This window comes from Strongylocentrotus purpuratus, unplaced genomic scaffold, assembly GCF_000002235.5.
Source record: "Strongylocentrotus purpuratus isolate Spur 01 unplaced genomic scaffold, Spur_5.0 spur5_scaffold_8, whole genome shotgun sequence".
NCBI classification, from domain to species: domain Eukaryota; kingdom Metazoa; phylum Echinodermata; class Echinoidea; order Camarodonta; family Strongylocentrotidae; genus Strongylocentrotus; species Strongylocentrotus purpuratus.
The window spans coordinates 32,522,135-32,548,728 of record NW_022145614.1 but is presented as its reverse complement, the minus strand read 5'-3'; the positions used below and the strand labels follow the sequence as shown (position 1 = coordinate 32,548,728).

Genomic DNA, 26,594 nt, shown 5'->3' with positions numbered 1-26,594 from the left:
CAAAAGTCTCTCTTTAGTACGCCTCACATGAATACAAAGTTTGCAATCTCATGCCTTGTTTTTTCTAGAGCTATCTAACATTATGCGTCAAATGTGTGCGGCTAAGATGATGAAAAGGGTATGTGCAGGGTTGCATGAATACGGTATGACGTACATATATATTCATTTGACGGTATGACCATTAAAAAAATGACCAGGAGTAATAAGATGCTCATTACGATCCTCGCAATCGATATCGCACAAGCTGTGAGCCAATCAGAGCTTTGTATCCGTAAGAGTCATCTAATATAACACTTTGATATTAAAGAGCACACATACCTTGACAGTGCCTTGCTTGGGAAGGTCAATGTAATCTGGATGGGTTCCTGGTTCATCCACGTCTGAAAACACTTCATGTCGATCCCCACAATGCATCCTGCTCCTAATGGTCAGATAACAATCATATTTACTCATGATCAATGCACAGTCATGTCAAACATCCAACTTTTTTCATGTGCACAGCTACTCAGACAATTCCAGTAAAATCATTTAGTTCTTCTAATTATTAGCAAGTCCCAAAAGATGATGAAGCAGATCCTAATCAAATGATTGGTTGAGAGTGTACATGTGACCAGGCATTTATTTTGCCTAACACATAATTTTATAAATTGTATAAGTCAATGCATTCTTTGTTGAGAGAAATATTAGAAGAAAAAAACGACAAATATCTAAATAACTTTAAACAAAACCGCAAGAACAGTTTGATTAGTATGTATGGTGCTTAAATTGGTCATCTCATTAAAACCTTAGCAGTTAGATGAGTTATGCAAGCTGAAGAATAGCCTTAATTGTTAACATTCAGGCAACCACGCATTACAAACAAAAAATGGAATCTCTTCATTTCCATGCCAGGCAATATGCTGATCTTACCTACAAACACCAAAGGCTTTGAGCTGATTACACATAGGTTTGTTCTTCCTTCGTTCTTCTTTGGCCTGACATGTAGTGAATATAGGAGAGATTTGATTGTCATTGGCAGAATTGTTATTGGCAGAAAAAAGTTGATGAGAATTCTTACATATACACAAAATATTAATCATTCATATCAATAGATCATATAATCACAGTATGTATTTCCATATATTTTTGAAAAATTAAAGCGTACCAATCACTAAAAATGTTTTTAATATTAGAAGTTATATCTTGTTATACTATATTAAAAATATGAGCTTCAAATATTATGTCTGTAAAAGGATTTTGGAAGTTTAAATACCCTCTAAATCAACATAAAAGTGACTTGTAAGTATACATACTTGATCTATATACAGATATATAACTAATATTTTTATTTAAACAAATCCTGCTCTGATTTGATAGAGACAAGGTATATTCTTTGTTTCTATATGGAATGAGTCTAGAGTAATCTTACCTGTTCCACCTGTTCATGGGTGATTGATGAAGGCAAAGGTTGTCCAGAACGGAAGAGTATATCAGACATGTGAGATAATGCATGAATGTTGTCTGCACTCACAAAGCTTAGAGACTGACAGCTTGAGTTCTTCTTCTGTATCAACGAGATTAGAGAGAAACTAACTAGCTAATGACACATTATATAATCACTTAAGCTTTAGGAGATGATTAAATCTACATGTACGTTTATTCTAACTAGTTTCATACCAGCCAAGCTTAGCTACATTACATTTTTGATGAGCCTCCTTTATTAACGCTTCAAAATTACCAACATTCAAATGTTATAAAGGTAGGCTTAACTTTTGATGAGGATACTACTTGTCTAGAGAAACTTAACACAGACATGCACATTCAAGTATGGGACTGCATGGTTAACATCCAATCGTCATTTTAAACATATAATGTGGCTGCTAACTTTTTCTATCAAAGTCCTTTTGCAGGTATTCTCTATTAACATTCTTGCATATTCTGTAAGATTTTGTTGCATTAGAATAACATTTTGAGACAATTTTGCCTCATTTTTAAGATAAATTTAAGTTCTGGTCAGTCGATTGCATTGTGAAAGAAATGGTGTGGAATCGATCAGAAATGATTTTATGAATTCATTTGTATGAAAGCAGGAAAATAAAAGTAACATAGTGGTGAAAGTTTGAAATAAATCGGACCGATAGGAAAGTTAGGGATGTTTGAAATCACTACATCTCAGCCAATATCAAATTGACAATTTAGCCAGTGGATTGTAACATCGTCATGGACAACTCTCATGTTTGTCGTCTACCAAAATATTATTAACTTTTGTTTCTCTCCTGAGCATCTAGAGTAAACAAACAACCCACATCGACCCAAAAGACATACATTTCCAAAAATAAAAGCTTACCTCTTTGAGTTGAGATTCAAAGTGTCTGATCATACATCCCATTCTCTTTCCATAATGAACCTTGTTAGATGGGTTAGGGCTAGGGTTAGAAATAAAAGCTAACCTCTTTGAGTTGTGATTCAAAGTGTCTGATCATACATCCCATTCTCTTTCCATAATGAGCCTTGTTAGATGGGTTAGGGCTAGGGTTAGAAATAAAAGCTAACCTCTTTGAGTTGTGATTCAAAGTGTCTGATCATACATCCCATTCTCTTTCCATAATGAACCTTGTTAGATGGGTTAGGGCTAGGGTTAGAAATGAAAGCTAACCTCTTTGAGTTGTGATTCAAAGTGTCTGATCATACATCCCATTCTCTTTCCATAATGAACCTTGTTAGATGGGTCAGGGCTAGGGTTAGAAATAAAAGCTAACCTCTTTGAGTTGTGATTCAAAGTGTCTGATCATACATCCCATTCTCTTTCCATAACGAGCCTTGTTAGACGGGTTAGGGTTAGAAATAAAAGCTCACCTCTTTGAGTTGTGATTCAAAGTGTCTGATCATACATCCCATTCTCTTTCCATAATGAGCCTTGTTAGAAGGGAAATCATAATGGATGATATACATGGCATCCGTTATCTCAACATCGTTGATTGCACCATCAGTCATCACTATATCACAAAAGAATTGAAATTAAAAGGGAAATAAAACACATCTTATTGTTTATAAGGTTAATGATTAATCACAAAGATTACATTGAATTTTGACAAATTGACTTTTACCCAGCATTTTCATGAGTCCCCCTAATTAGTGACTATATCAAACATACAAAGTGTTATACGTTGATAAATCTTCTAGTCTAATATACTATCCTACTGGTTGCAAATAAGGTCCTCCAAGCATTCAAGGCATCTATTAAACACTGCTATTTAATTACAACAGTAGTAGATTTAAGAAAATCAAGAACATAAGATAAACATAGACCAAACTTAAATGAGGAAGTATTATTCAATGGTACACTTGTAGTGGAAGCCAGTAGAAGCCAGGTGAAGAAGAGGCAGACCTGCTATTTCCTGGTTGAAAAAAAAATCCATGTATGGACAGGGGAAAAAGCTGTCAGAGCAACAGTAGACAGAGAAGGGTCGCATAAATATGTAATGGCCCCAGCAGCGCAGCTAGCATCACCTGACTGAAAGAAGAAGACACTTGAATCGTGAGAACTTACCTAGGATTGGTATTGAGTCCGGTCTATGATGAGTGTACCATTCTTTCTTGATTCTCTCAATGCTGTCACTTGGCATGTCGTCTGTTGCTAGTAAGGTGTAGATGGACGCTGAGGTCAGAATCTATGAAAAGAAACAAGAAAACAGACAGAGTTTTATTCCAACTGCTGTCCGTCTATGGAACTCTCTCCCTGCCCGTGTAAGACACATTCCAGATAAAGGACTCAAACTTTTATGCAAAATACATGGATTCCTCCTTGATGTGACATAATTTTGTTTTTGCTTTTATTTTGTATTGGGATTAGTTTGTTCCTTTTTATTGCCTGTTTTGTAATCAGTTGTAGTGAACCACTTGATTGCACTGCCAGAGCTCTCAGTGAGAGTCTACTGTTCAGCACATTTTGCAACTTATACTTAAAAAAATTAAAAATCTGATATTAAAAATTGAAAGAATCATATCAATACATGCATACATTATAATAGTTCATATGCTCAGTGTTGTTAAATGTTAATATCTCACTGGTTTACAAAGTAAACATTCACTTTGAAGAAAAATCTTGATTACACGTGTGTGATTCATTCAAATTTAGTCATTTCTCTTCTACCTGTGACATCTCTTCATGGAATAGACCTTCTACATGTACCTAGGTGTACAAGTTTTCACCAACAAAAAATGGGACATTCACATAGAAAATGGCAATGTCATTGACAGACAAAACTACATTGACAATGACCTTGAGATTACCTTCATAAGTTCTGCAGCAGTCTTCCGATCATTAGCAAAGATGATTGATTTGGTTCCCTTCAGCATTCCTGATTGGAGCTTACTCAACATGACTTGGGTGCGCTGACTAGAATCCATCATTTCTATGTTCTATTCACACATACACAAAAAGAAAGCAAATAATTATAGTTAACCCACAGAACTTCATCAGAGTTTTCTAAAGGTCTAAATGAATCAACTTTTTCCCCTTCCAAAAGGCCATTTTTAACCAAATTTAATGCAAAGGTCTTTGTGAAGTGCCTTAATACAAATTATTTCATTCACCTGTTACATATTATTATATCTCAATAGTCAGAATGTGAATTGCATACAGTATTTGTTGCTAGGTAGGACAAACATTATGGCTGGCCCTACCTTACAAAACAGAGTATATCCAGTTTGCATTCTGACTAATGAAATACAATTATTCTTAATAGGTGAATGAAATAATTTGTATTGAGGCACTTCAGAAAGACGGTATGCATCAAATCTGGTATATTTGTATTATCCACTCTTTCATAGCTAAAAAAATATTAAAGAGTATCAAATGAAATAGCTGGATTGAAAATTACAACAACAACAAAATTAAGGACTCCTCCATCATCCCTCTCTATCACATGGTGCAGAGATGCCAACCCTATAGGATGGCTGTCAGTAACATTTACCACATTTGTCCGTAACAAATGGGGGTCTTTCCGTAACGCAAGACACCGCAGCATAATTTTCGCGGAGAACGTACACAAACACCCAATCATACTGCATTTCGAACCTACCATTTTTAAGTCCAAAATAAAGATGTGCATAATTTTTTTTTTTATAACTGTTTGCAGTCAAAGGATTTCCTCCTTTGGTACTTGCTCTTTTGAGTGAATCCATGATAATATTCAGGAAGAAAACACCTCGTTCAAGCGTCGAACAGCAAATTCAAATCCACAGTCAAATGGCAGAACTCGTATCCTACACACGCACACGTACACTCACCACTACCACAGACACACCAGCCCAGGCCGCTAGGCCCGGCGTTCATGAACAACAACACACCGTATACCGCACTTGCAATGCGCCCGCTGAATCACCGAAGTCTTCGCTACTATACTTTGAATGGGTATTGCGGGCGGGCGCCGCGCGCACGATCATCCACCACCATGCTCCCCCCAAAATGCATGACCGCACGTATACTAGAATCAAAACAGTAATGACGGCGGCCGTGTTGTTTCGGAATTAAACAAGATGGCGGCGGACGGACCATGTGCGTGAAAAATGCCTATCCAGTGTAGTCAAATTCAGTGAACTTATGAGTAATTGCGTGCAACATGCAGTGCTGTGTACGGAGACTATGTGATAAGGCGGCATTCGCTATAATGTACTTTTATTTATCGTTTCCCGTAACCTTTTGATTGTTTACCGTAACGCCGTAACAAGAGCATTAAAACCGTAACAAATACGGCGAAACCGTAACGGTTGGCATCTCTGCATGGTGCATCCGCAAGCCTACTGTATATCTACATCACCATGCAGGCTGATACTTTCAAGCAGCATCTAACAAAATTTAGGAATTGCCAATTTGTGAACAGAAATAGAGATGATAAATTTAACTCTGCATTGCCAAATTAAAACTTCAACTTACAACTCATTGTGAAACTCAATTAATCAAGAGATAAAAGAGGTATTTTACAATTAACTGGGAGTAAATGTTTATGTTACAGGCCCCACATGAGGGTTTAGAGTGCCTGGTTACTCTGATTGTACATGATAGTAGGTTCTTTTTTGGGGTATTTTGTTGTTGTCCTGCATTTGTGTGTTTAGGGGTAGGCTTTCATATAAGGAATCCTTCCTTTCTGCCGATCCCAAATGCTCTCATAAATTGCCATTGAAATTTTCATCACTATCTTGTTCTTGTTTGTTTTATCATTCCATTCTGTATTTGTATGTTTTAAATGATTTTATGAAGAGTGTTGAATAAACTTTGAATTGAAGTTGAACAAGGGATAAGTAGTAGAGTAGTGAAGTACTGAAAAAAACAGCAGTAGAAGAAAAAGCGGTAAGATAGATTTTTTAAAACAATTTACTGGTAAATTGTTATGTTCCAGGACCTACATGAGGGTTTAGAGTTCCAGGTTTATACAACATGGGAGTAGTAGAGGAATAGTGAAGTACTGGGAATATTAGAAGAAGAAAAAGCGGTAAGATTGAGATTAAGCGTTCACCTGTCGAACCCTGGCATAGACTGCAGCCTCCAGTTTGTGAGTAATGACTACAAGTTGATTGGTCATGTATGTCCGGAGAAAGGAACCTATAGCTGATGTCCACTCATTGGCAAAGACCAGAAGCTGCCTTGGAGCTGACCGCCTCTGATCAACCCTTAGTACACTCAGAAGCTCTTGCATCATGATCTTCACCTGGTCAAATAGAGACAATGAAATATCTTCATCTATGCCATACACAGATGCACAGGACAGTCTATGAGGGGTTTTAACATGTGACAACAATATATTTGAATTTTAGCTTTAAATTTGTTTACCTAGTCATACATTGTATTTACAAATGCTTCAAAATATGGGTGATATTACACGAGAGACCATGATAGAACCTAGAGGCCTTAAGCAAGGCTTGGACCCAGGCCACTAGCAATTTTCACACTTTGAAGACATACATGTATGGTCATAATCCTTCCAAGTCGCAATTCCACATGATTACATTTTTGTTTGTGGGCCATCCTGTATGGCTCTATTAAAGGAAGTGGAGTCAAAACAGTTATCATATTGGTGAAAGTCCCCGCCTATTGTTTCTTGCCTTCATTTCATTTTTTCTGTAAACATGTTTAAAACATGTGCATTCATACAAGACCTTTTGTTTTAATGTGAACTCGAAAAAAAAAAACCCAGAAGTTTCAGAAGGCTTGTGAACATTATTGACCCTACTTTTCCAATACATGCAACAAGCAAATTTATCTCTCTCCATTGCCACATCTTCACCCATCTCTTCATACAAGTTGCACATAAGTCAGTTATAAAATAGAAATGGATCACTTCTTGATTTACGGTTGAATTATCCTAAACATTCTATATCACTACACAGGGCATGATAAGGACTCAATCAAAGTAATGACCAAAAAATGCAATTCTTCAATATCGCACATCTCTATGCACTTCCAAATGATATTATTAACCTGACATTAGCTGATGCTATGTCAGGTAAAACACATAATTAATCAGGCATATTGAGTTGACAATTTTAAAGACAACACTTACCTCATCAAAGAAGTCCCTGAAAAGAATGTTTCCCTCATCAAAGATCTAAACAAATGTGAAAAATGCAAAAGTAATTACTTTCTTAGAATCAGGTCTCAGGTTACACATCATAAAGAGCACACACCACATACAATTTTGAAGATAAGTCAAGATTTATCCCAGTTATACATGAAATGACTAATAGGCAATTTACAATAAATTACCATTTTAAAATATAGGTGTACTTTCCACAAATGTAGAGTACAATAAATGCTATTATAAAATGGGTTCAAGAATGAGAAGCTTCGAAACGGATCATGTGCGCGCACCTCTCTAGATCCACCGACAAGACAAGGACCTAGACTAAAATTTATTTGGGACCTCTCTAGATCCACAGATGGTTTCAGCAAAGGAATTTCTTATACACTATACTACAAGGAGTATCTCTATTTACACTCTTCTACTGGGCATGCAATGATAACAGGAGAGATCTACATACCACATGACAAAGTCTGTTGAAGTTTGTCAGGTTTCTTTCTTTCATCTTCAACACACATGGCAAGGTAGAAATCAAGATCTGACAGCCATTTACCAGTTGGACCTGGAGTTGAGAAAAACAGTTATTCAAAACTTTAAAAACTTCAATTTAATATGTAAATAAATGTTCTTTTTAATCATTTGTTTATTCAGCCCTTCATTTTAGCATTTCTCTAACATTACAGTATAATTTAAATGATAAATATGCAGTCCAAATGGTATAACCTGAACTTTGTAACAGGGAAGGGGGGGCACCCACCCCCCCCCCCCCCCACTCAGTGTTATTTATAGTACACGTATGCATGTTCCCTCCCTTTGAAAGCACCCCCCTAAGTCTGGTGTGTAAAGTCAATACGGGCCAATTTTTTGTGTATTACGAGCCAGACTTTGTCACGTGAAAAGTACCCCTTTACCGTAGCTTTAGGGAACATGAATACGGTCTCTTCGTTCCTGGAGTGGGGGGGGGGGGGGGAGGCGGGGCATGATGCAATGGCCATCTAACACGATTAAGAATTATTTGTTTTGTCTGAAACGTTCGAAAGCAGTTCAAGTTATGGACATTTCGATCCTTTCATTTTATGCTTAAAATGTTCCATAGTATCTTAAGATGGTGATAAAATGTGTAATGTGTGTGTAATACTAACCTCTTGTTGTTTCTCATTGTTACCCCCATATAGGAAGATGGTGTTGATTGACTTGCTTGCTGCTCTTACAAACTTCTCACACAGCTGACATACAGACTCTGCATGCTCCCAGGATGTACACAGAATCAATGCCAGAGGCTGCAAGATAAATAGGAGAAAAAGTTCAGATATGATGCTGTTAACCATCACAAAAAGAAGCAAAAAAAGAGTTTTCTTGCATGTAAAATTGCGTGTAAAAAGGCAACTGCATGCAACAAATGTATTCACTGAGGTCTGTGTTGTAAGATTTAGAATAGGAAGCGCATTACACTTAATGTCAGCATTAAAGAAAAAGCCAGGGTTTTGCTGCCTCTGAACAAGTTTTAAGAAGTCCATTCCATGTGGAGAGTACTATATCCACACATTGCTTTTTGTGACTGAACCCCGTGACTACTAAATTGTCCCATTCCAATAGGCTCAAACCAGGAACCATCTGGTTCTCTAAGGTTAAGATTCGAGTGTAGTAAGTAACCCATTGTCTACTAGAACCAGGTGGCCTCTCTATTAGGACTATATCATTCAGAGATGTCAGTTGTCAACATGTTATAGTGTCCACCCTAATATATAGTTGACCAAAATCAGATAAAAAAGCTATAAATAATTATGACTTTTTTAAGTAATCAAAGTTGTAATCAATCAAACATAAATTGACAACTCTGGATACATCTTTCAAGGTCCTCTCCCATTTAGTTACTGAGTAATTTAATGTACACACCCCATTGCCTGGTGGTAGGTTGGTGTATGTACTTGATTGGAGCAGCTGAGTGATGACTGGTAGAAGGAAGGCTAGGGTGTTTGCTCCATCTCTCGGAGCCACGCCCACAAGGTCACGACCTCTCAGTACTGCTGGCCAAGCATAGGCTTCAAGAAGACTTATGTTCATGTGTGTCTTTTCTCTCTGGTAAACCTAAACAATCAAATCAAGATAATCCATGAATCAATCATTAATGATGTTGAATCAGCAAACAAGATAAAAAGTGTCATTGATTGGAAGACACTTAGTGACAAAACAAAGACATGTCCCCTACTGAATAAAGATGGGTAGCATGATGCCTCTTTTTTTTAAAAAGAAACTATCTATAAAAAAAAAAAAAAAGAGGAATTATTTCAAAAGGCATACATAAATATGACTGTGTTACAAAAGAAATAGAGTAAACTTTTTATTGGAAACTCAAATTGGCAACAAAAATCTTATGAATCTTATGACACTTGCTTCATCAGCAAAAATCTTTACTTATTACTTTCTCAAATGATATTTAGTCAAAATGCTCTCCTAGTGACAGTGCTTTTATGTGCAGCATATCAGTTTCTGGCAATATCAATATGGGCAGAGGGTCTGTGTATACACCGATTCGGTTTGGGGGTTTTATGTACCTGCCCGCCGGTGGCGGCGCTATAACTGGGGGGCTTCTCCAATCCAGCTGACAGTACAGAGAGCTCGAGAGCGGTTACTAGCTAGCGGAGCAGCGACCCTGGCCGGCCTGGGCGAGGTTCGGTATAGGTATAGCATACCCGTTGCAATGTAAGCTAGCTAGCTGCAGTCAGACGCCCCCCAGTTATGGCGTCACCTTATGAGGGCGCACATCCACCAGAAGTCGCCCGAATCGGTGTATAAAACAACAATATGGACATGTATTCAATCAGAGGCGAATTGTAGAGGTGCTGTAGTCAAGTGGTCTAATCACTAGACTGGGAATACAAAGGTCATGGGTACCATCCCCAGCATGGCACTTATGTCCTTTATCAAGGCTTTTTAACTCCAAAGGGTACTGGGAAGGATGTGAATATCACTGTGGTTGGATTGGCATGTCTGTAATCAGGTGACTAGCTGGAATGCACCGTAGAATGCACAATCATAATGGAATCCCAAGACTGTAAGCACTTTTGTCAGTTACATTGAAACTACAAGTAGTAAAATCATTTATAAAATGCAGTATGTTTTATTTTTACCCCCAAACCCCTTGATAATCTAACTGACCTTCTTGATGACTTCTGGGAACGGAGCATTTTTGATTTGTCTGATCGGATCAGGTGGGAGGTCCCCATGCATGATCACGCCCATCTCGTTGCCATGGTGATGACTAGAAGATCCAGTACGAGGTTCATCTTCAGGGCTGCCAGACTTCAACTGCTTTAGAAGACTGAAATGTAAAAAAAGAATGAATTTGGTTCATTCATATGCTTATTTAAAAGAATGTGATATAATCATAGGACATGTAATGCTTGAGAGAACAAATCATATTTGGAATCCAATGAAAATGAAAGCTATTCTTACCAAGAATACTTGCATTACATATTAGTATCATAAATAAGGAAAGATTATAGTTTGAAAACAGAATTCAGTGATAGCGCATCGACTGGTTTTAGACCAAAACCAGCTACCATTGTAAACCATTGAAAAGCCGGCATATATCTTTAAAAATTGGTACTTATTACAGGCTTATTTTTATCATGATTATTAAGTATTTGGCGACACCTGTGCCTTAAGATTTAGGTAATCCTTTATTTTCATCATACTCCTTAACTGTCAGGAAGATTTTGTGGGTTGACTTTCACGTTCTGGTAGAACACAATTTGTATTGTTTAAGGTGATTAGTACGACTTAAAAGAGAAAATATAACCTGAATTAAGTAAATTCGAGAAGACTTATGTCTGTGGAATATGTCAAGTAAGCTTTCGAAAGGTCTGACCACTTATTACATGTTATCAAGATAGGTGATATTATTCTACCTTTCTTGAATAATCTTGGCCCGTTCAGAGGGGGAGGATGTCGGTGTAGTCTTTGCTCTGACTGGTGTAGTAACCTCTCCTTCAGAAACATCCGATTGTCCACTCGTTGAACTCATCTTTTTCCAATCAGATGAAGATGGACTCTGTTGAGATGCTCCTCTGTGGGTTTTGTGTTTCCATGGTAACTTAGAATCCCTGACTGGGGACACGAAAGTTGGAGGAGACTTGGTTTCTGATTGCCTAGGTGTCCTAACCTGTTTGGATGGTAACTCCTTTGGTCTTACGCTCACATCTCTCATGAATGGCTGTCTGGTAGTTTTAGAGATTACAAGAGGTTTGTGGATCCCTGGTCTCGGAACAACATTCTCATCAAGAGGACAAGGAGAAAGGGATGGTTGAGTTGAGCTCTTGGGAGACTTCGATGGTTGAGATGATGGAGATGATTGAGGAGACGTTAATGGCTGGGCTGATGGAGACGTTGATGGCTGGGCTGATGGAGATGATCGAGGAGACTTTTCCAACATCCTTTGAAGGTTAGCTGACTTCAAGATGTTTGATGGAGGGGAGGTTGTAGAGGAAGGAGGTGATAATGGGCTCGGTGATCTGGTTCGTCCAACTTCACTGGTCCTGACGAGTGCTGCAAGGCCACGCCCTCTGCCTGTAGATGGAGTTAACTGTGATCCTTCAACATCTTTGGATGTATTGTCAGGACTCATCTCATCCTGGACCTGGACCTGGTCCTGGACCTGGTCCTGGACCTGCCTTAGTGAAGGACTAGATCCTCTGGCTCTTGGCGATCTAAGATGAACATCCTCATCTGGAGCGTGTCGTACCAAGATACCTCCAGAGTTACTCTGCGTCTCTCCATTTAGAGTTTGACCAGAAGAACTCTGACCTCCCGGTGTCCAGGGTGAGGGTCCTGCACCGTATATCTCTGTCTCTGATGGCTCTACCTCGTTGATCCGAGGAGGACTAGAGATCTTAGGGGTGTATGTTCTAGGGGTCATAGGGCGAGAGCATCCACCTTCTGAGCTTCCTATCTCTGATACTGTCAACAACAAGAACAAGTTTCATACATTAATGCATATTTCTCTTAAATTTATTTTTGTCTTCTAAATACAAAATATTGGTATACATACCTGCCAACCTGAGACAAGAGAAATTAGGAGTAAATTTTTCTGGATGGACTACGAGGTCGCGAACCACCGAAGGATTGGGGTAGTAGCCCGTAGATTGGGGGGGGGGGGGTACACAGAACTTCAGGGTCTATTTTTTTTTCTCTCCATTTTAATGGTGCAAATGTTTCTGAATGTCATTCATTCCCCCATGGTTGATACTGAAGTCGGCCGAACACACAATGCAAAATGCGTGTTGAAGTCCGAGTGCTGATTCTGCAACTGGAAATTGTTTCCTGTATTCTTTCTTATACTTCTGATTATGAACAGCACGAGTCTTACCCATTTTGTCCTTCAAAAATGGAGAAATCAACGAAGAAGAAGAATATAGTAGTAGTAATCCAAAATAAATCCGAGGAAGTCCGGTAAATAACAAGCTTCCACGATCGCAGCCATCGCACAAGCATTGAAGAAAACATGCCAATGTATACAGTGTTTATGCAACTGCACATGTAATATAAATACACGTGGGCTATACGCATGCATGTAGTGTATGTATTAGTACAACGTCCGCACACACTTTATCGATATAGCTTGCGCACGTGCTTCTATGTACTAGTACATGCAGTACATGGATAATGACTGCGGAACTAACGATCACGTTCGGGCTGCGCTGTGTATATCTTCTATATCTTCTTGCCACCAGCGGTGGCAAGAAGAGGAACAGGAAAAGGAAGGAGAGTTATGGAATCTACATCTTCATTGATCATTATTGATTTACCAATAGAAGCCATTGGACTGCGGAACTAACGATCACGTTCGGGCTGCGCTGTGTATATCTTCCATGAGCGCGAGCGCGGATGTCGGCGTGATCTGGTTATCAGTGCTGTGTTATGCTTTAGTCTTATGCAACAGTCGTTTGTTTTAAAAATATTTTAAAATTAAAAAAAATCAGAGTTTTGAGGCATGCACTCGGAATTCGGAGTTGGTATGAAAAATGCGGAGGAACTCCGCCTAAATCGGGGTGGTTGGCAGGTATGGGTATACATATAAGTCAATGACCTTCCTAAATCCGATTTAATTCCATCATAAAGCCTGTCAACATTATCATCTAGAATTTGCCTTACATTTTGTGATATAACATCAGTCTAACATCTCACAGATTTGCTTCGTTATTGAGACCAGTATTCAAAACATCATAAATGAATCAGCCCAGTAAACAAATGTAAGCAAATAAACGTTTGCATCCTTGAAGTATACAATTCAAGAAAAAAAAGGATTGGAAGATCTTTAAACCCTCAAATCAATTTTAACTGAAGGCTTTAAAGCAGAATTATGTATTCAGCTCAATCACTATATTAGTAATATTTATTTACTGTTTATTCAATTATTAAAATTAAAAAGGAGATAAAGCAATATACACAGGAGAAAATCAAAAACTGCAATTACATCCATTAGTAATAGTGCAATGAAAACCTGAAATTTACAGTTCAGTGAAAGTCACTTACCTTCATCAAACTCCCTTTCAACACTAACAGCATAACCCAGCTTTAGAAGCTCTTCATTCACATTCACCTGGAGTGAGAAAAGGTAGTATCCACCATTTTAACAAAAGAAATGCAAGTGGACTGCAACTCTGCTTAAATGATCACTTAGCATAATGAACTTTAAAGGTAAAGACCAGTTTTGGAAACGCCCCCCTCTCAAAAAATGAAATGGAAGCTCTTATTACCAATCATGTGAAAGAATATGTTTTGACTAATACGTGATCATACAAATTTTGCCAAGAAACCGCCTACTAATTGATATATTTGGTAAATTATTATATCTATTTGGACCTGATAGATATAACGCACGTGTCGCACACGTGTGGGGGTAGTCCCATATACATCTTTCTGTGTACAGTGCTCGTAACTTTATCAAGACTTGGCCAAATTTCTTATCATTTTGAAGATTCCAGAACCTTGCAGTACACACCAATACTTATATGCTAGATGATCAACCTTTGCTGATCGATTCCACAACATTTCTTTCACAATGCAATCGCATGATCATAACTGGTCTTATCTTTAAAAAAGAAAATAAAAGTAAGTAGCTTATCACACCATGTGTGAATGGTATAAAATGGGCACCTGATATGCTAAAGTTCTACAAAGTCGGCCATTCAGGTATGAGGGCTCATTCACAAATGAAGTGGTAAACCATGGTAGTTTTTTTTTTAAAACCTTGTAAAAAAATGAATAAATTCAATTTCAAAGATGACCTATATCTACAATGTATATTCACCTTACTATGCCTAGTTGTAATGTAAACAATGTAATTAGTTGACAACTAGCTGTGTGTAAGGTTTTATGAATATAGGCGCAAGATAACAACTACACATTCATGGGTGGGTTATTCTATACCTAATGTAAATGGTACTATTCAATTCAATTCAATGTTATTCCATTCCAATATACCCTCCTGTTTGATTTTTTTTCTGGACTAGTTACAGCCTGTCTTACTTTATTCGTCATTATATTCTTTTCAAATGTGTAAAATTTGCAATGGTTTGTGTGTTATATATTTGTAAAAATGCAAAAGAAAAAGAAATCAAACAGAAATAAATAAATCAAATCAAATCATGACAAAATAACCGTATAAATCCAGTACAAAATAAGGTAAAATGATAGAACAATAAAGCGATACATCAGATAACAACACAAGATAGAACATTATTGGATTTGGGTGGCCATAAAAAAAAACATGAGTTAGGTTCTTATCCTAACAATGATACAATTCCACCCAATAATATATTCTACCTTTGGAGCTAGGATGATCTTACCTGTCCATGTGGTGTGTTCACATGGAGAGTAACAAATCGTGTTTCCTTTTGACCAATCCCATGTATGTCCACCTGAGCTGACCGGTCTGTCATATACAACATAGAACAGGTGGATTTACAACTGAATTAAAGTATTTCTATGAAAAGTATATACACATTTTTATAAATTCTTAGACCAGAGTCTGATTTTTCACAGGTAATAGGCACAACCAGAACTTTTATCTCAGGGTAAAAACGTTATAAGTTATCAAAATAGCTTGGGGAAACGTTCTTCTCTATCTTTCAAGTTACTAACCACTATATGACTGCTAACCTAGACTTTACATGTATAGCATAGTGTAATGAATTATATCAAGTAACGTGTATCTACTTTTAAACAATTTGTACCTTCATAACTGAAAAATACATTTTTCATAAGATGCTAGGATATTGCAGGAAAATATTATTGTAGTATTTCAAAAAACAGAAGCTTGCCTCTTTGTTTATCACTTTTTTAACAGCAATAAATCAATGACAACAAAATATAAGGAAATTTAAAAATAAGAGATAAAAGCATATATTCATAATAATTGATTACTTGAAATTTCACTGTATTAAAATCTAATATGGATAACTAATCAAGCAAAATAGCTCATGCCCAAGAAACCAATATTTTTCATATCTCAAGTGTTTTATTCATCCTCTTTGAGAGGAAGCAAATTTGAAGCAAGATGGAATTGCAAGTATCTTGCTACCTTTATCTTTTAGCTAACATTAGTGTAAAGAAAGAAAAAATCAAAAAGATATCCCATCTTCCAAATTGTTGCATATACGTTAAAATTGCATTGATACACATGTAAAGGCAGGGCAAAGGGGAACCCCTTCATAGGATGAATAACTGTGTTTTTATTTCATAGATTTTTGGGGTGGGCATTTTACTACTTCTAGTTCGTATTATTCTTATATGTTAGTTTTATACTGTTTTTACCTTTGTTTGTGAGCTTTGGTGATATTCATTATTTTATTTCGTGTTTTACATCTTTATTCTGTTCAGGACCATGATGTACAACAGATTTTGTATCCACAATGTATATCTGGTTATTGTTATCCTGATAAAATATATTTCAATAAAATAAAATAAAAATAAATTTTATTTCAACTGTACTTTGATTTGACTCCTCTATAGGTTATGAATACTTATCCTACCTTCAACAATATTCTTGAAGAATTCCACTGCTGCTATGTCCCATTTCTGTGCTGGCCTGTATAAAGACATTCAGTACAAAGAAAGGTCAGGATTCCAAATCTCTCAACTTCTCAGCTTTAAAGCAATAAAATACCGCTCAATACCAAATGTTCTTATTGGTTATGCCATCTCTTTAAAGATAAGAAGAAAAAAAACAAGCATGAGAAACAACATGCTTAAAGCAAGAGGAACATACATGTAATACAATGTCTGAATCATTTAATATTATTACAAACCCTCATACTATCTGTTCTATAAATCTATTAAGACACATTGTGATGCAATGTCGCTGTTCTCTGATGTAAGTGTTCACTTTCACATTCCTACAATGTGTGCTCTACAATATTTTTGTTGTTACATGTGTAAAAAATATTCTTTTGTTTTTTAATAGATTAGTGATACTTAACATTTTCTGAGTAGCAGCTAACCAATTAGGGACTGTCCTTATAGGGACTGCTGCACAGTGGGCCAGAACCGCCTCAAAGTGTGCCAAAATTAATTTCTCATTGAAGAAGGTTAATGAAGTTCCTGGTTAAAGTAACTTAGGGGTTTTCAGACCCATAGAATTCGATGGGAGTATTTTCAAATCCGTGTGACGTCATCAAAATACTGTATTCTGATTGGACAAGGCAAATATGCATTGTAACACATAGACAGATTCATATTACACTGACTAGTGGAACTTATAAGGGGTTTCTGGACCTAAGAAACACAATAATTGGAGCATTTTCAAATTTCTCTGACGTAATTAAAATACTGTTTTCTGATTGGACAAGGCAAATATTCATTGTATTAAACACATAGACAGATTCATATTACACAGATTAGTGGAACTTATAAGGGGTTTCTTGACCTAAGAAACACAGTTGGAGCATTTTCAAATTTCTATGATGTCATCAAAATACTGTTTTCTGGTTGGGCAAGGCAAATAATCATTGTAACACATAGACAGATTCATATTACACTGACTAGGGGAACTTTTCAGGGGTTTCTGGACCTAAGGCGCACAATTGGAGCATTTTTAAATTTCTCTCCATAAAAGTGTCCAGCATCAACTATTTTTAGTCCACTATCTTCGTATTTACAAACTACTTGTTTTCTGTTTATTGTATCGGGTTTCCATTTCCATATGAATTTAAAGAATGAGACATCGATTGATTTCAGAAGATGTTCAAAGGGATTTGGAATATAATCAAATAAATGATTATGATTTAAAAATATGAAATACCCTTGAACGTTTTATAAAATTGTTGCCATATCTTTATGTATGGGTCCTTCTGCTTCTCATTACGAGTCACTGTCTGGAGAATCATTGTCTTGAATGACCCGAAGGTGTTTCAGCATCTCTTGGACTTCACGTGGCAGAGGTCTTGGCTGTGGAGTTTTGACTGATAAAAGACTGATGGCAACATCTTTTGCAGCAAGTCTGGTTGTTTGGTATGCCTGTTTTGTCATTCCTGTTTCAACTAAAAGTGACAAAGCTTCTGCACTTGAGAATTTTAATGGTTCTTTCTTTTTTTCTGATATCAGTTTTCCTATTTTAGCTGGTCTTGATGGTGTTAGCATTGCGAATTTCAACACATATTTCAAACTTGAATTTTTCTTATACACGCCTTGAGATGCCGCATATAGAAGTTCCTCTGGTTCCCTGTCTTCTAGAAGGTGGTGTGCTTTTCTTTTTTTAGAACGATCTGAGAGGGTGTCCCAATTCTTAGCTGGACGTCCCACATTGGATGCGCCCTGTGACGTGCCTGGCAAGTCTGAAGTTGCCGGGCTCTGTTTCTGTCCCGGTATCTGTGCTGTTTTGCTGTGCAAGAAATGTTTCTACTTCAGTATTGAATGTCAATGTCTGATTAAGCCAGTCCTCATTTTCTTTCATGAAATATTCCTGGTAACGACCACACTTGTTCCATTTCTCTCGCATACGATACAGAAAGCGTCCAATAGTCTTTGACAAACTCTTGATAAGTTTTTGTGGGATGTTTGACTTGTTACCCACATTATGATATGCACATAATGCATCAATGGATGTTTCGGATGCCAGTTTGATGTCTGAAATGAAGCCAGCTGAATGCACAACATGAAAAAGCTTCTTAAAGTCTTCTTAATACCGCCATCGTTTCTTTCAATCCAAGTTCTCCTAGAATGATACCATATATGATTGCGAATTGCATCAACGTGTGGAAGCAATATACACTACGCTATACGCTCTACACTCACGTAACCGTTGCCATAGTTACGCGGACGAGCGTTGAAGCGGCTGTGCGTAAACGTAAACAGTACAAATGTGTACCGATTATGCCTAATAATAATCTTAGGTTTAGGCAAACATTTTAAAATTAACATCACTGCGGGAATCGGCCGGAATCCTAATAAACATGCTGCTTTTATATACAAATTGCAATTTTTTCCTTTTTTTGTGAAATTTAATGCTCATTTTTCCAAAAATGAAGCTTCCATAAATTTGGTCATTGTATTTTCTAATTGGGTTACCAATAGGCAAGAAGTGCACGCATTATCAAGTTGATTGCTTTTCCCTTCATAAATTCTCAACACCTATTGTAAAGTTGCCTCTTTTATCATTTTTGGAGAAACATGTAGATTTTCCCATGTTCACAGGGGTATATGACACTTTTAAAACTCGCTAACTATTAAAATATGGGTGGAAAAATATTCTTTAGAATGTTTTCTTCCCAAAGCGAATAAAAAAAATTTAAAAATTCACATTCGCCAATTTTGAATTTTGGCACACTTTGAGGCGATTCTGGCCCACTGTGTGCTGGTGTGAATAGCTGTCAACAATTATGTGTTGATACCTGATATGGCTATTGTACGCAACACAACATAGTACTGGGGGAAATGGCAAATTTTCAAGAAATTTTGTTGCCACTTGGTGTAATAAAATATGATCTTCTTAAGTAACCACCACTTTTCTTCCTCTTTTTAGCAAATGCAACTGGTAATGAGAATTTGTTGGTAGTTTTTCAACACTTTTATGACCTTTGAATTTGATGTTTTACCTCTTCCACCCAAATCAGTTCATACATGCATGCTCTATACATACTTGATCCAAGTTTGGTTAAATCTTCTCAATGGTTCTTGAGTTACAGCGGTAGCAGAAAGCATGATGGATGGACAGACGACAACCAATAACATAATGCCTCCGGCAGGAATAATGTTTCCAGGTGCTTAAATTCTACAAAAAAGCTTTCACTCATGATATATTATTACCCCAGTTCTGCCTGATTTTCTTCAATGGTGACATGTAAGGTAGTGGGTTGTAGATCGTGTAGTCTGAAAGGTTTGGCTTGTGATGGAAACATCTTCAGTTTGGCTGGAATCTCCTTCAATCTGTCAATACAATAGGAGTGAAAGGTCAAGTCAAAAGGTCAAAGGTTAATTTCTTCAATGGTAACTGACATACACTGTATAAGCTAGGATTCAGTCATGGAACCAGGTTGAAAACTATGGTGTGACACTATTTGTTCAGTATTTTGAGATTATTACATCGTCTAAAATAACAGAATAAGTTAATATAGCCAGTCACTCTCGCCCCTTTTCAACACACACACACAAGAAATAAAACACACTTATGAATATGAATTGAAGAGAATAGATAAATGACTTACCTATTGATTGGAACCAGGAATGACTCTGCATAATCCACTAGATGACACCTAACAATATAAACACACACAAAATCATATTACATGTTACAAGATATAACTCCAACATGTATCAATTTAACTATGTCAATCATAGTGAGAACAAGGTGAATTAATTCTTTCTTTTATTTCAATAGAAACATGCCTGTACATATATAAAAATGAAGAATATTTTAAACATTGATATCTACATGTAGTAAACATGCTTCAGAGTATAACATAACTTAGAAGGTATCATTCTTTGTACAATGCAGGTTTCTGTGTTTTCAATATAGATTACATGTCCTTCTATAATACAACAAATGAATTTACAGATCATGAAGTACAGTTACACTAATAATAAATAATAATTGATATTCTAATAGAGCATAAATGCACCACACAAGGTTCTTAAGGCGTTCCAATATTATTTTGGCTTTGCTTTAAGCTACCGTTTGCTCACAGCATTCAAGGAATTCTTTTCTATCGGTACCCATTTAACACCTGGGTGTAGAGTAGCAAATATAGTTTAAATGCTAAAGGAAATTGGTGGCGCTGCAAACCATGTGATCCACAATCTGACGACGTATCCATGACACCTCTACACTAGTTGCTTCAATCTTGCATTCAGTTTATCATGTAGTGTTTTTTTATAGTCCCAAGACCTAACATATATCTCTCACCAAAAAAACACAACACTACATATATACATGTAGGTAGTTTTAAATTTGTTAGAACAAAGACATGATCATTATTAAAGAGGTTTAAAGGGAGATGGTCATCAGTTTCCAAATGCAGAAGATCATAATTCACTGACACCAGGTTCGGTTGAAATACTATGAATGGGTGTACAAGTCTCACACACAGCATGAAGCGCCTCAAAAATACACATTTTCCCCAATAGACTGTAATGGTATAAACCGTTAGGATAACGGAAAATTGATTTTTATTTCCAATCATAAATATCTTGATAATCAGACAGGCGATCGGTTTGTAAAGGTCATGGGGTTCCTGACTGACCTACAGGTTTATAATTATCATTGCAGCATGAGCTAAATCCAGGATTTCGTTTCAGAATCTGAGACAATGTTACAGTGTCACTTTAACTTACAAAACCCTTAAATTGAAAATAACTTACGAGGCTTTTATTCCATGAGCTGTCTGATAATTGCTGAGAACCCTAGCTCGGTACCATTTACTATCACTAGGCCTCTGAGCTAGATACATCTGTAACAAAACAAAAAATAGTCTTGATTATTCATCAATGTACTGATATAATACTCTTAATATCAATTGTTATGATAAAATTCAAAATTTTAAGAGAATTTTTAATTCAGTGTAACAAGATTCATAATGAGATATATTGAAGTGTTATCAGTACACTATTGTTCCAACCCATTTGATATCTATTGAGTTCGGTAAAACACAATTGTTATAGCCTTAAATCTAAGTTATCTTGGACTTAGTATTGAACAGGTGAAAACCTTACCAATTCAGTATCAATCTCAACAAGATTTAAAGACTAGAAACTATGAAGAATCAATATAACTAAAGGGACACATGAAAGCAAGCACTGTAATGATTTGTTCTGCATTTTTCAAAGCCTTGCATTCTGACCACCCAGAGATTTCTTTTCTTTTGTTGATGCATTCTACAGAACCGATGGAATAATATAAAAGAGGAAAAAAATCATAGCACAAAATCTCATGAGTACTTCAAGAATGGAAGGGAGAATAAAGCTAGAAATGCAAAATCGATCAACTAATGATACGACAGCAATAAGAAGCAAATCCCTTTCACATATACAAGATATCTTTCATCTCATTCGATTATGAAGGTTAGAATTGCATTTCAAACCTGTGAAATATAAGACATATGATAGATTTTATTGAAATCTAGCAATATATTCAGCACAGTCCCTTGTGCACACATGTGTGTACAGTACATGGATGCAAAGTTTGTCTTCAGTAAGTGGATGTCAACCTTCAAGTTCAGTAATTTTGAGAGATTTTGTACATGTGTGTGTGATATGATATTCTAGCAAAATATTTAAAGGATGTTATTAAGTTTTTGAAACATTTTTAGCCCCTATCTTCTGTGTACTTGAAGAGAAGAGTTCTATGTCTCTATACTGTATCAAAATATAAGCTTGGAATATTAATTATAGCGAGACATTTCAGTTTAAATCGCACTCAACGAGCAGTAAAATGTCTTGTTGTGTAGACTAGTTTAAAAGGACACATACCGGTAGGCACTCGCAAACAGGGTTTGATGTTGTCCTCTAATTTCTTCCTACTCCTTCTCTGTTTACCTATAGCCAAGCAAACTCTCTGGGGTTGATTTGTATACATTTCAGCTTTACACAACTTAGTTTCCAGGTGATTGGTACGTACACTTTTAAGTGATTCAATGGCTTCAGGGAAAAAAATACACAGGGGCTCGGGGCAAATAAGCCCCCGAAATGCCCCAAAGAGCCCCGGAAAGTCTTAAAAGATCCCCAAATTTCGCATAGAGTTCAATGCAAAACTAATTAAAGAGTTTTATTGTCATGCAAGCAAGCTTGAAAGGTAGCCCCCGAAATTTTTGAAGTAATTTTTTCCCTGAATGGCTTTGCTCCTAATGGTAGTTTAGCCGTCTGTATAAGCATTCTGGCCCTGGCCCTGGCGTAGTACATACCCTGCCCTTGACTGGATTGTTAACATGTTCTATGATGTATTGGTCTGAAGAGCAGTAGTCCTCAATCTCATCACATAGTTCCTGGAACTGAATGGTCTCATGAGATACTCCAGGTCCTAGCACCTCCTTCCCCCAGAAATGGAAGGGGTCATCAATCTGTAAATAAACATTAAACATTCTTCTTCAACCACATATCATGCTTTCATCATTTCATGAATATAAAACAAAATTGTTTATCAGATTGCAATCATGAATGTTCATCTGTATTGGTAATACATTTGTCATGATCATTTTTAATTAAAGTCAGCACTCCGCTCTTACAAGGGATTACTGACTTTCGTGCCATAATGACACTTCCTCCCTCACTCTACTTCTTCTTCTCTATAGCATCCTCCTCATTTAAACCTTACTGCTTTCTTTCTTCACCATATCTTTCCATGAAGATGAAAACTTTGGTCTTCCCTTTCCTATTATGCCATCCACTCTTCCCTTCTCAACACATGACCCATCAGTCTCAATCCACTTCTTTTTACCACTGCCACCAGTTTCTTCCAGACCTAACCTTTCCTTTCATTTCTCTTTGAAAGTTAACCCATTGACAACTTAATACTCATATTCCCCATAGGTCAAATACAGCAACCACCTGGTTCCAGGATGCATCAGGTTATATTTGAAAATTCTCAGATTGGAGTTAAACCAAAGACACCACAATGATGAAGGTCATGAATTGGTTAAATCAAGTTATGTTATGGCAAGAGTATTTGGGAGTCATTAATAAATGAACCAGCAAAATAAAATACTAGGCGTGTCTGCACTATCTCGAGATTGCCATATATCCAGCTATTTGAATTATCCCGATCGCAAACTATCCAGCTTATTTGCGTCTTCATTAGACCGAAGTAGCAAATTAGCTGGATAGTTGGTCGGGATAATATCCCAAGATATCTCGGTCTAGTTTGCGGTTTTCCGTGTTTACTCGAGGTCAGTGGTTGCGAGGTCAGCGCTGAGCGGTATAGATCGCATGTGCGAACCGGAAATCGTTGTGCATGATGGGATCGGGATAATTGACTCCGTACTTCGGTCTAATGAAGACGGTCGCAAACTATCCCGCTAGTTCGGAAATAGAAGGATATTTTGCAAACTAGACCGAGATATCTTGGGATATTATCCCGACCAACTATCCAGCTAATTTGCCACTTCGGTCTAATGAAGACGCAAATAGCTGGATAGTTTCGATCGGGATAGTTCAAAATAGCTGGATATTTGGCAATCTCGAGATAGTGCAGACACGCCTACTGAGTCAGACCATATTCAGTTTCTATTGGGGAAAATAACATCTACTGAATCTCCAAGAGTGCAAAATCATTAGGGAAAATAATGGTTTTACAACTGTGAACTGACAGATTGCATGTAATGGGGTTATTAATGAAATACTTTCAAAAGATCTACCCCTAAGACTGTGAGAGGGAAATGTATTAAAATAAATGGTCCTCCTCAATCAAACTGAACATTCTCTGATCTCAAATTCCAAATAGGACGATTTCCCAGGAGATATTTTGGCTTCAGCATGCAAGATTGGACGATTTGGAATTCTACCAAAATAATAAAAATATAGAACCAATTTAATCAACAAAAGGGGAACTAAAAATGGGCAAAGCAAATCATTTTAAATCACATAGTCCATCACTCTTACAAACTGATCAAAAGAAAAACTGAAGAAAAAGGTTATCAAATTAATTTATTCATAAAACAGAAAGAAAAGAGAGAAGAGAAAAAAGACAGACTTACCTTTAAAATGGTGATGTTGGTCGTCATTTTAGCATCTATGGTTGCATTATCTGGATAAAATGTAAAGATACATGCAAAGGATATTAGGCAAACTCAAATTGTGTGAAGTCTCATTAGTTTTAAAATTGCTCTCCTTTAGTTTTAAAGGGGAAGTCCACCCTGAAATTAAGTTAGTTTTAATAGGAGTAGAAAAATGAGAGAAACAAGTCAGTGAAAGTTTGAGCAAATTCCGATTAAAAATAAGGAAGTTAGGATTTTTGAAGTTGTAATCAATCAAACACAAATTGGCAACTCTATGACGTATCATGCGAGCTCAACTACCATTTGCTCAGTACTAAAAAAATCTAAAATTTTCATTTTCCCTCAAGAAAAATTTCAACCATACATGCACCCTAAATATAATAATTGCAAATATGTTTCTATACTCCCCCTGCAAGGAACAAATATATATTCCGTCATCAATAACGAAGAAAACATGATTTTATGGAATATTATGCACAAAGCAAATGAAGGAGAGCTCGTATGATAAGTCACAGAGTTGCCAATTTGTATTTGATTGATCACAACTTCAATAATTCATAACTTTCTTATTTTCATTCAGAATTTGCTCAAACTTTCACTCACCTGATTTTCTTATTATTCTGCCTCTATCGAAACAAACTTATTTTGGGGGTGGACTTTCCCTTTAATGATAGGCTATAGTATAGATCTAGGCCTAGCCTAGAGTAGATCTACATATAGACTACACTACAGCCAGGCTAGGCATGGCACGCAATGAAAAGGGCGTTGTTTGGCATTAATCAAACAAGAAAACAAATTACAGCAAATGTGCAATGCCAACCTCCTTTAAAAGTGACATAATAATCATCTTGTTGATTGGGTCCTCTCACCAGGAAAAAGAAGAAGATCAAAAGGCGTAGATATTGAATGCTTCGAATTCTGAAGGCTTTCCGCTCGGAATGAGGTTGCTGCCTTGCATCCACCGCAGAGCCTCTGGCGTCGAAGACGGCTGTGCTCTGTTACTAGTGTTAGAATTTCAGTAACATAGCCCGTCGTTGAGCTTTTTATCTCGAGTCTAATAACTCGAGAGATATGTAAATGAATATACTAACCAAAAGAAATATCGATGGTTCCCTTTCTTTACTTTTCAAATTATGATAGGTCAAGTATAATTTGAGTTCTGCTTACCGGATTTTGCCGGGTATTTCCCATGATCTATCAAATTTGGCGTGCACACACGTGCAGGTTGTATGAACGTTGTTGTTGTTGTTGTTGTTCTTGTTCTTGTATAGAACATGCGTATTTTACACTGAACTCTACGTGTGTTAGAGTTCAGTGGTATTCTTGTGTCAAGTTTATTTTTTCCGAAGGAGTACACTCCTTGGTGTAGGCATGAACCTCTATTCAGGTTCATGGTGTAGGTCCATGGTCTGACTATTTCTGTAATAGTCGGGGCGTGTTTGAAGACAGCAGACAAGCTAGAGAGAGGGTCGAAAAGTTGTTAACATGGTTCTCTCTCACCATGCAACCCCTAAATAAAAATCATGAGGCACATTTCGAATAGAGTCTAGATTTGAATTGAATTGGTGAAAATTAAATGCAAGACGTGATTCCAATAATATAGGCCTATAATTTTAAATTAAAAAAAAAATTACCAACAAAAAAATTCAACTCCCAAATAGCACTCCAAACTACTTTTACTCCCAAATGGTATCCAATAAAAAACCAATACATTTTAAATAATATTTATACTAATATTTAGCTTTTATATAGCGCATCCTCTATCGGGTACCCATCACCTGGGTGGACTGAGTAGCAAGTGTAGGTTAAAGGTACTATGTCCCTTTTGCAG

General features: G+C 36.8%; 2 protein-coding genes across 3 annotated transcripts in view; both read right to left on the bottom strand.

Moving 5' to 3' along the window:
• The window catches only part of LOC115920349, a 43,689-nt gene extending 41,028 nt beyond the window's left edge, over positions 1–2,661 (bottom strand). The window contains exons 1-4 of one of the 2 annotated variants that reach the window (XM_030975996.1): positions 2,430–2,661; positions 1,409–1,543; positions 910–974; positions 319–421 (exon numbers count right to left, since the gene is read on the bottom strand). In XM_030975996.1, coding sequence (XP_030831856.1) covers positions 319–421; positions 910–974; positions 1,409–1,543; positions 2,430–2,471 — 345 coding nt within the window. In that variant the 5' untranslated portion in view covers positions 2,472–2,661. The other variant, XM_030975995.1, reaches the window with a different exon arrangement.
• Positions 2,662–2,728: 67 nt separating this feature from the next.
• LOC105437505 (putative ATP-dependent RNA helicase TDRD12) lies at positions 2,729–26,006 on the bottom strand. The gene is made up of 19 exons (XM_030975994.1): positions 25,931–26,006; positions 24,743–24,792; positions 22,955–23,110; positions 21,417–21,505; positions 20,264–20,311; positions 19,866–19,985; positions 16,595–16,650; positions 15,410–15,495; positions 14,094–14,160; positions 11,471–12,518; positions 10,719–10,881; positions 9,456–9,647; positions 8,702–8,839; positions 8,020–8,121; positions 7,542–7,586; positions 6,498–6,689; positions 4,273–4,401; positions 3,530–3,650; positions 2,729–2,975 (listed from the first exon to the last, which is right to left on the bottom strand). Exons 2-19 carry the CDS (start codon positions 24,767–24,769, stop codon positions 2,818–2,820), a joined length of 2,937 nt encoding a protein of 978 aa, XP_030831854.1. The 5' UTR covers positions 24,770–24,792; positions 25,931–26,006; the 3' UTR covers positions 2,729–2,817.
• Between the last annotated feature and the right edge of the window lie 588 nt (positions 26,007–26,594).

Coding starts and splice junctions, on each gene's coding strand:
- LOC105437505 (XM_030975994.1), bottom strand. CDS start 24,769: ATGACGACCAACATCACCATTTTAAAG. Junction 6,690..7,541: donor TCAGGGACTTCTTTGATGAG/GTAAGTGTTGTC, acceptor CTATTTGACCAG/GTGAAGATCATGATGCAAGA. Junction 2,976..3,529: donor GGACTCAATACCAATCCTAG/GTAAGTTCTCAC, acceptor TTTGTGATATAG/TGATGACTGATGGTGCAATC.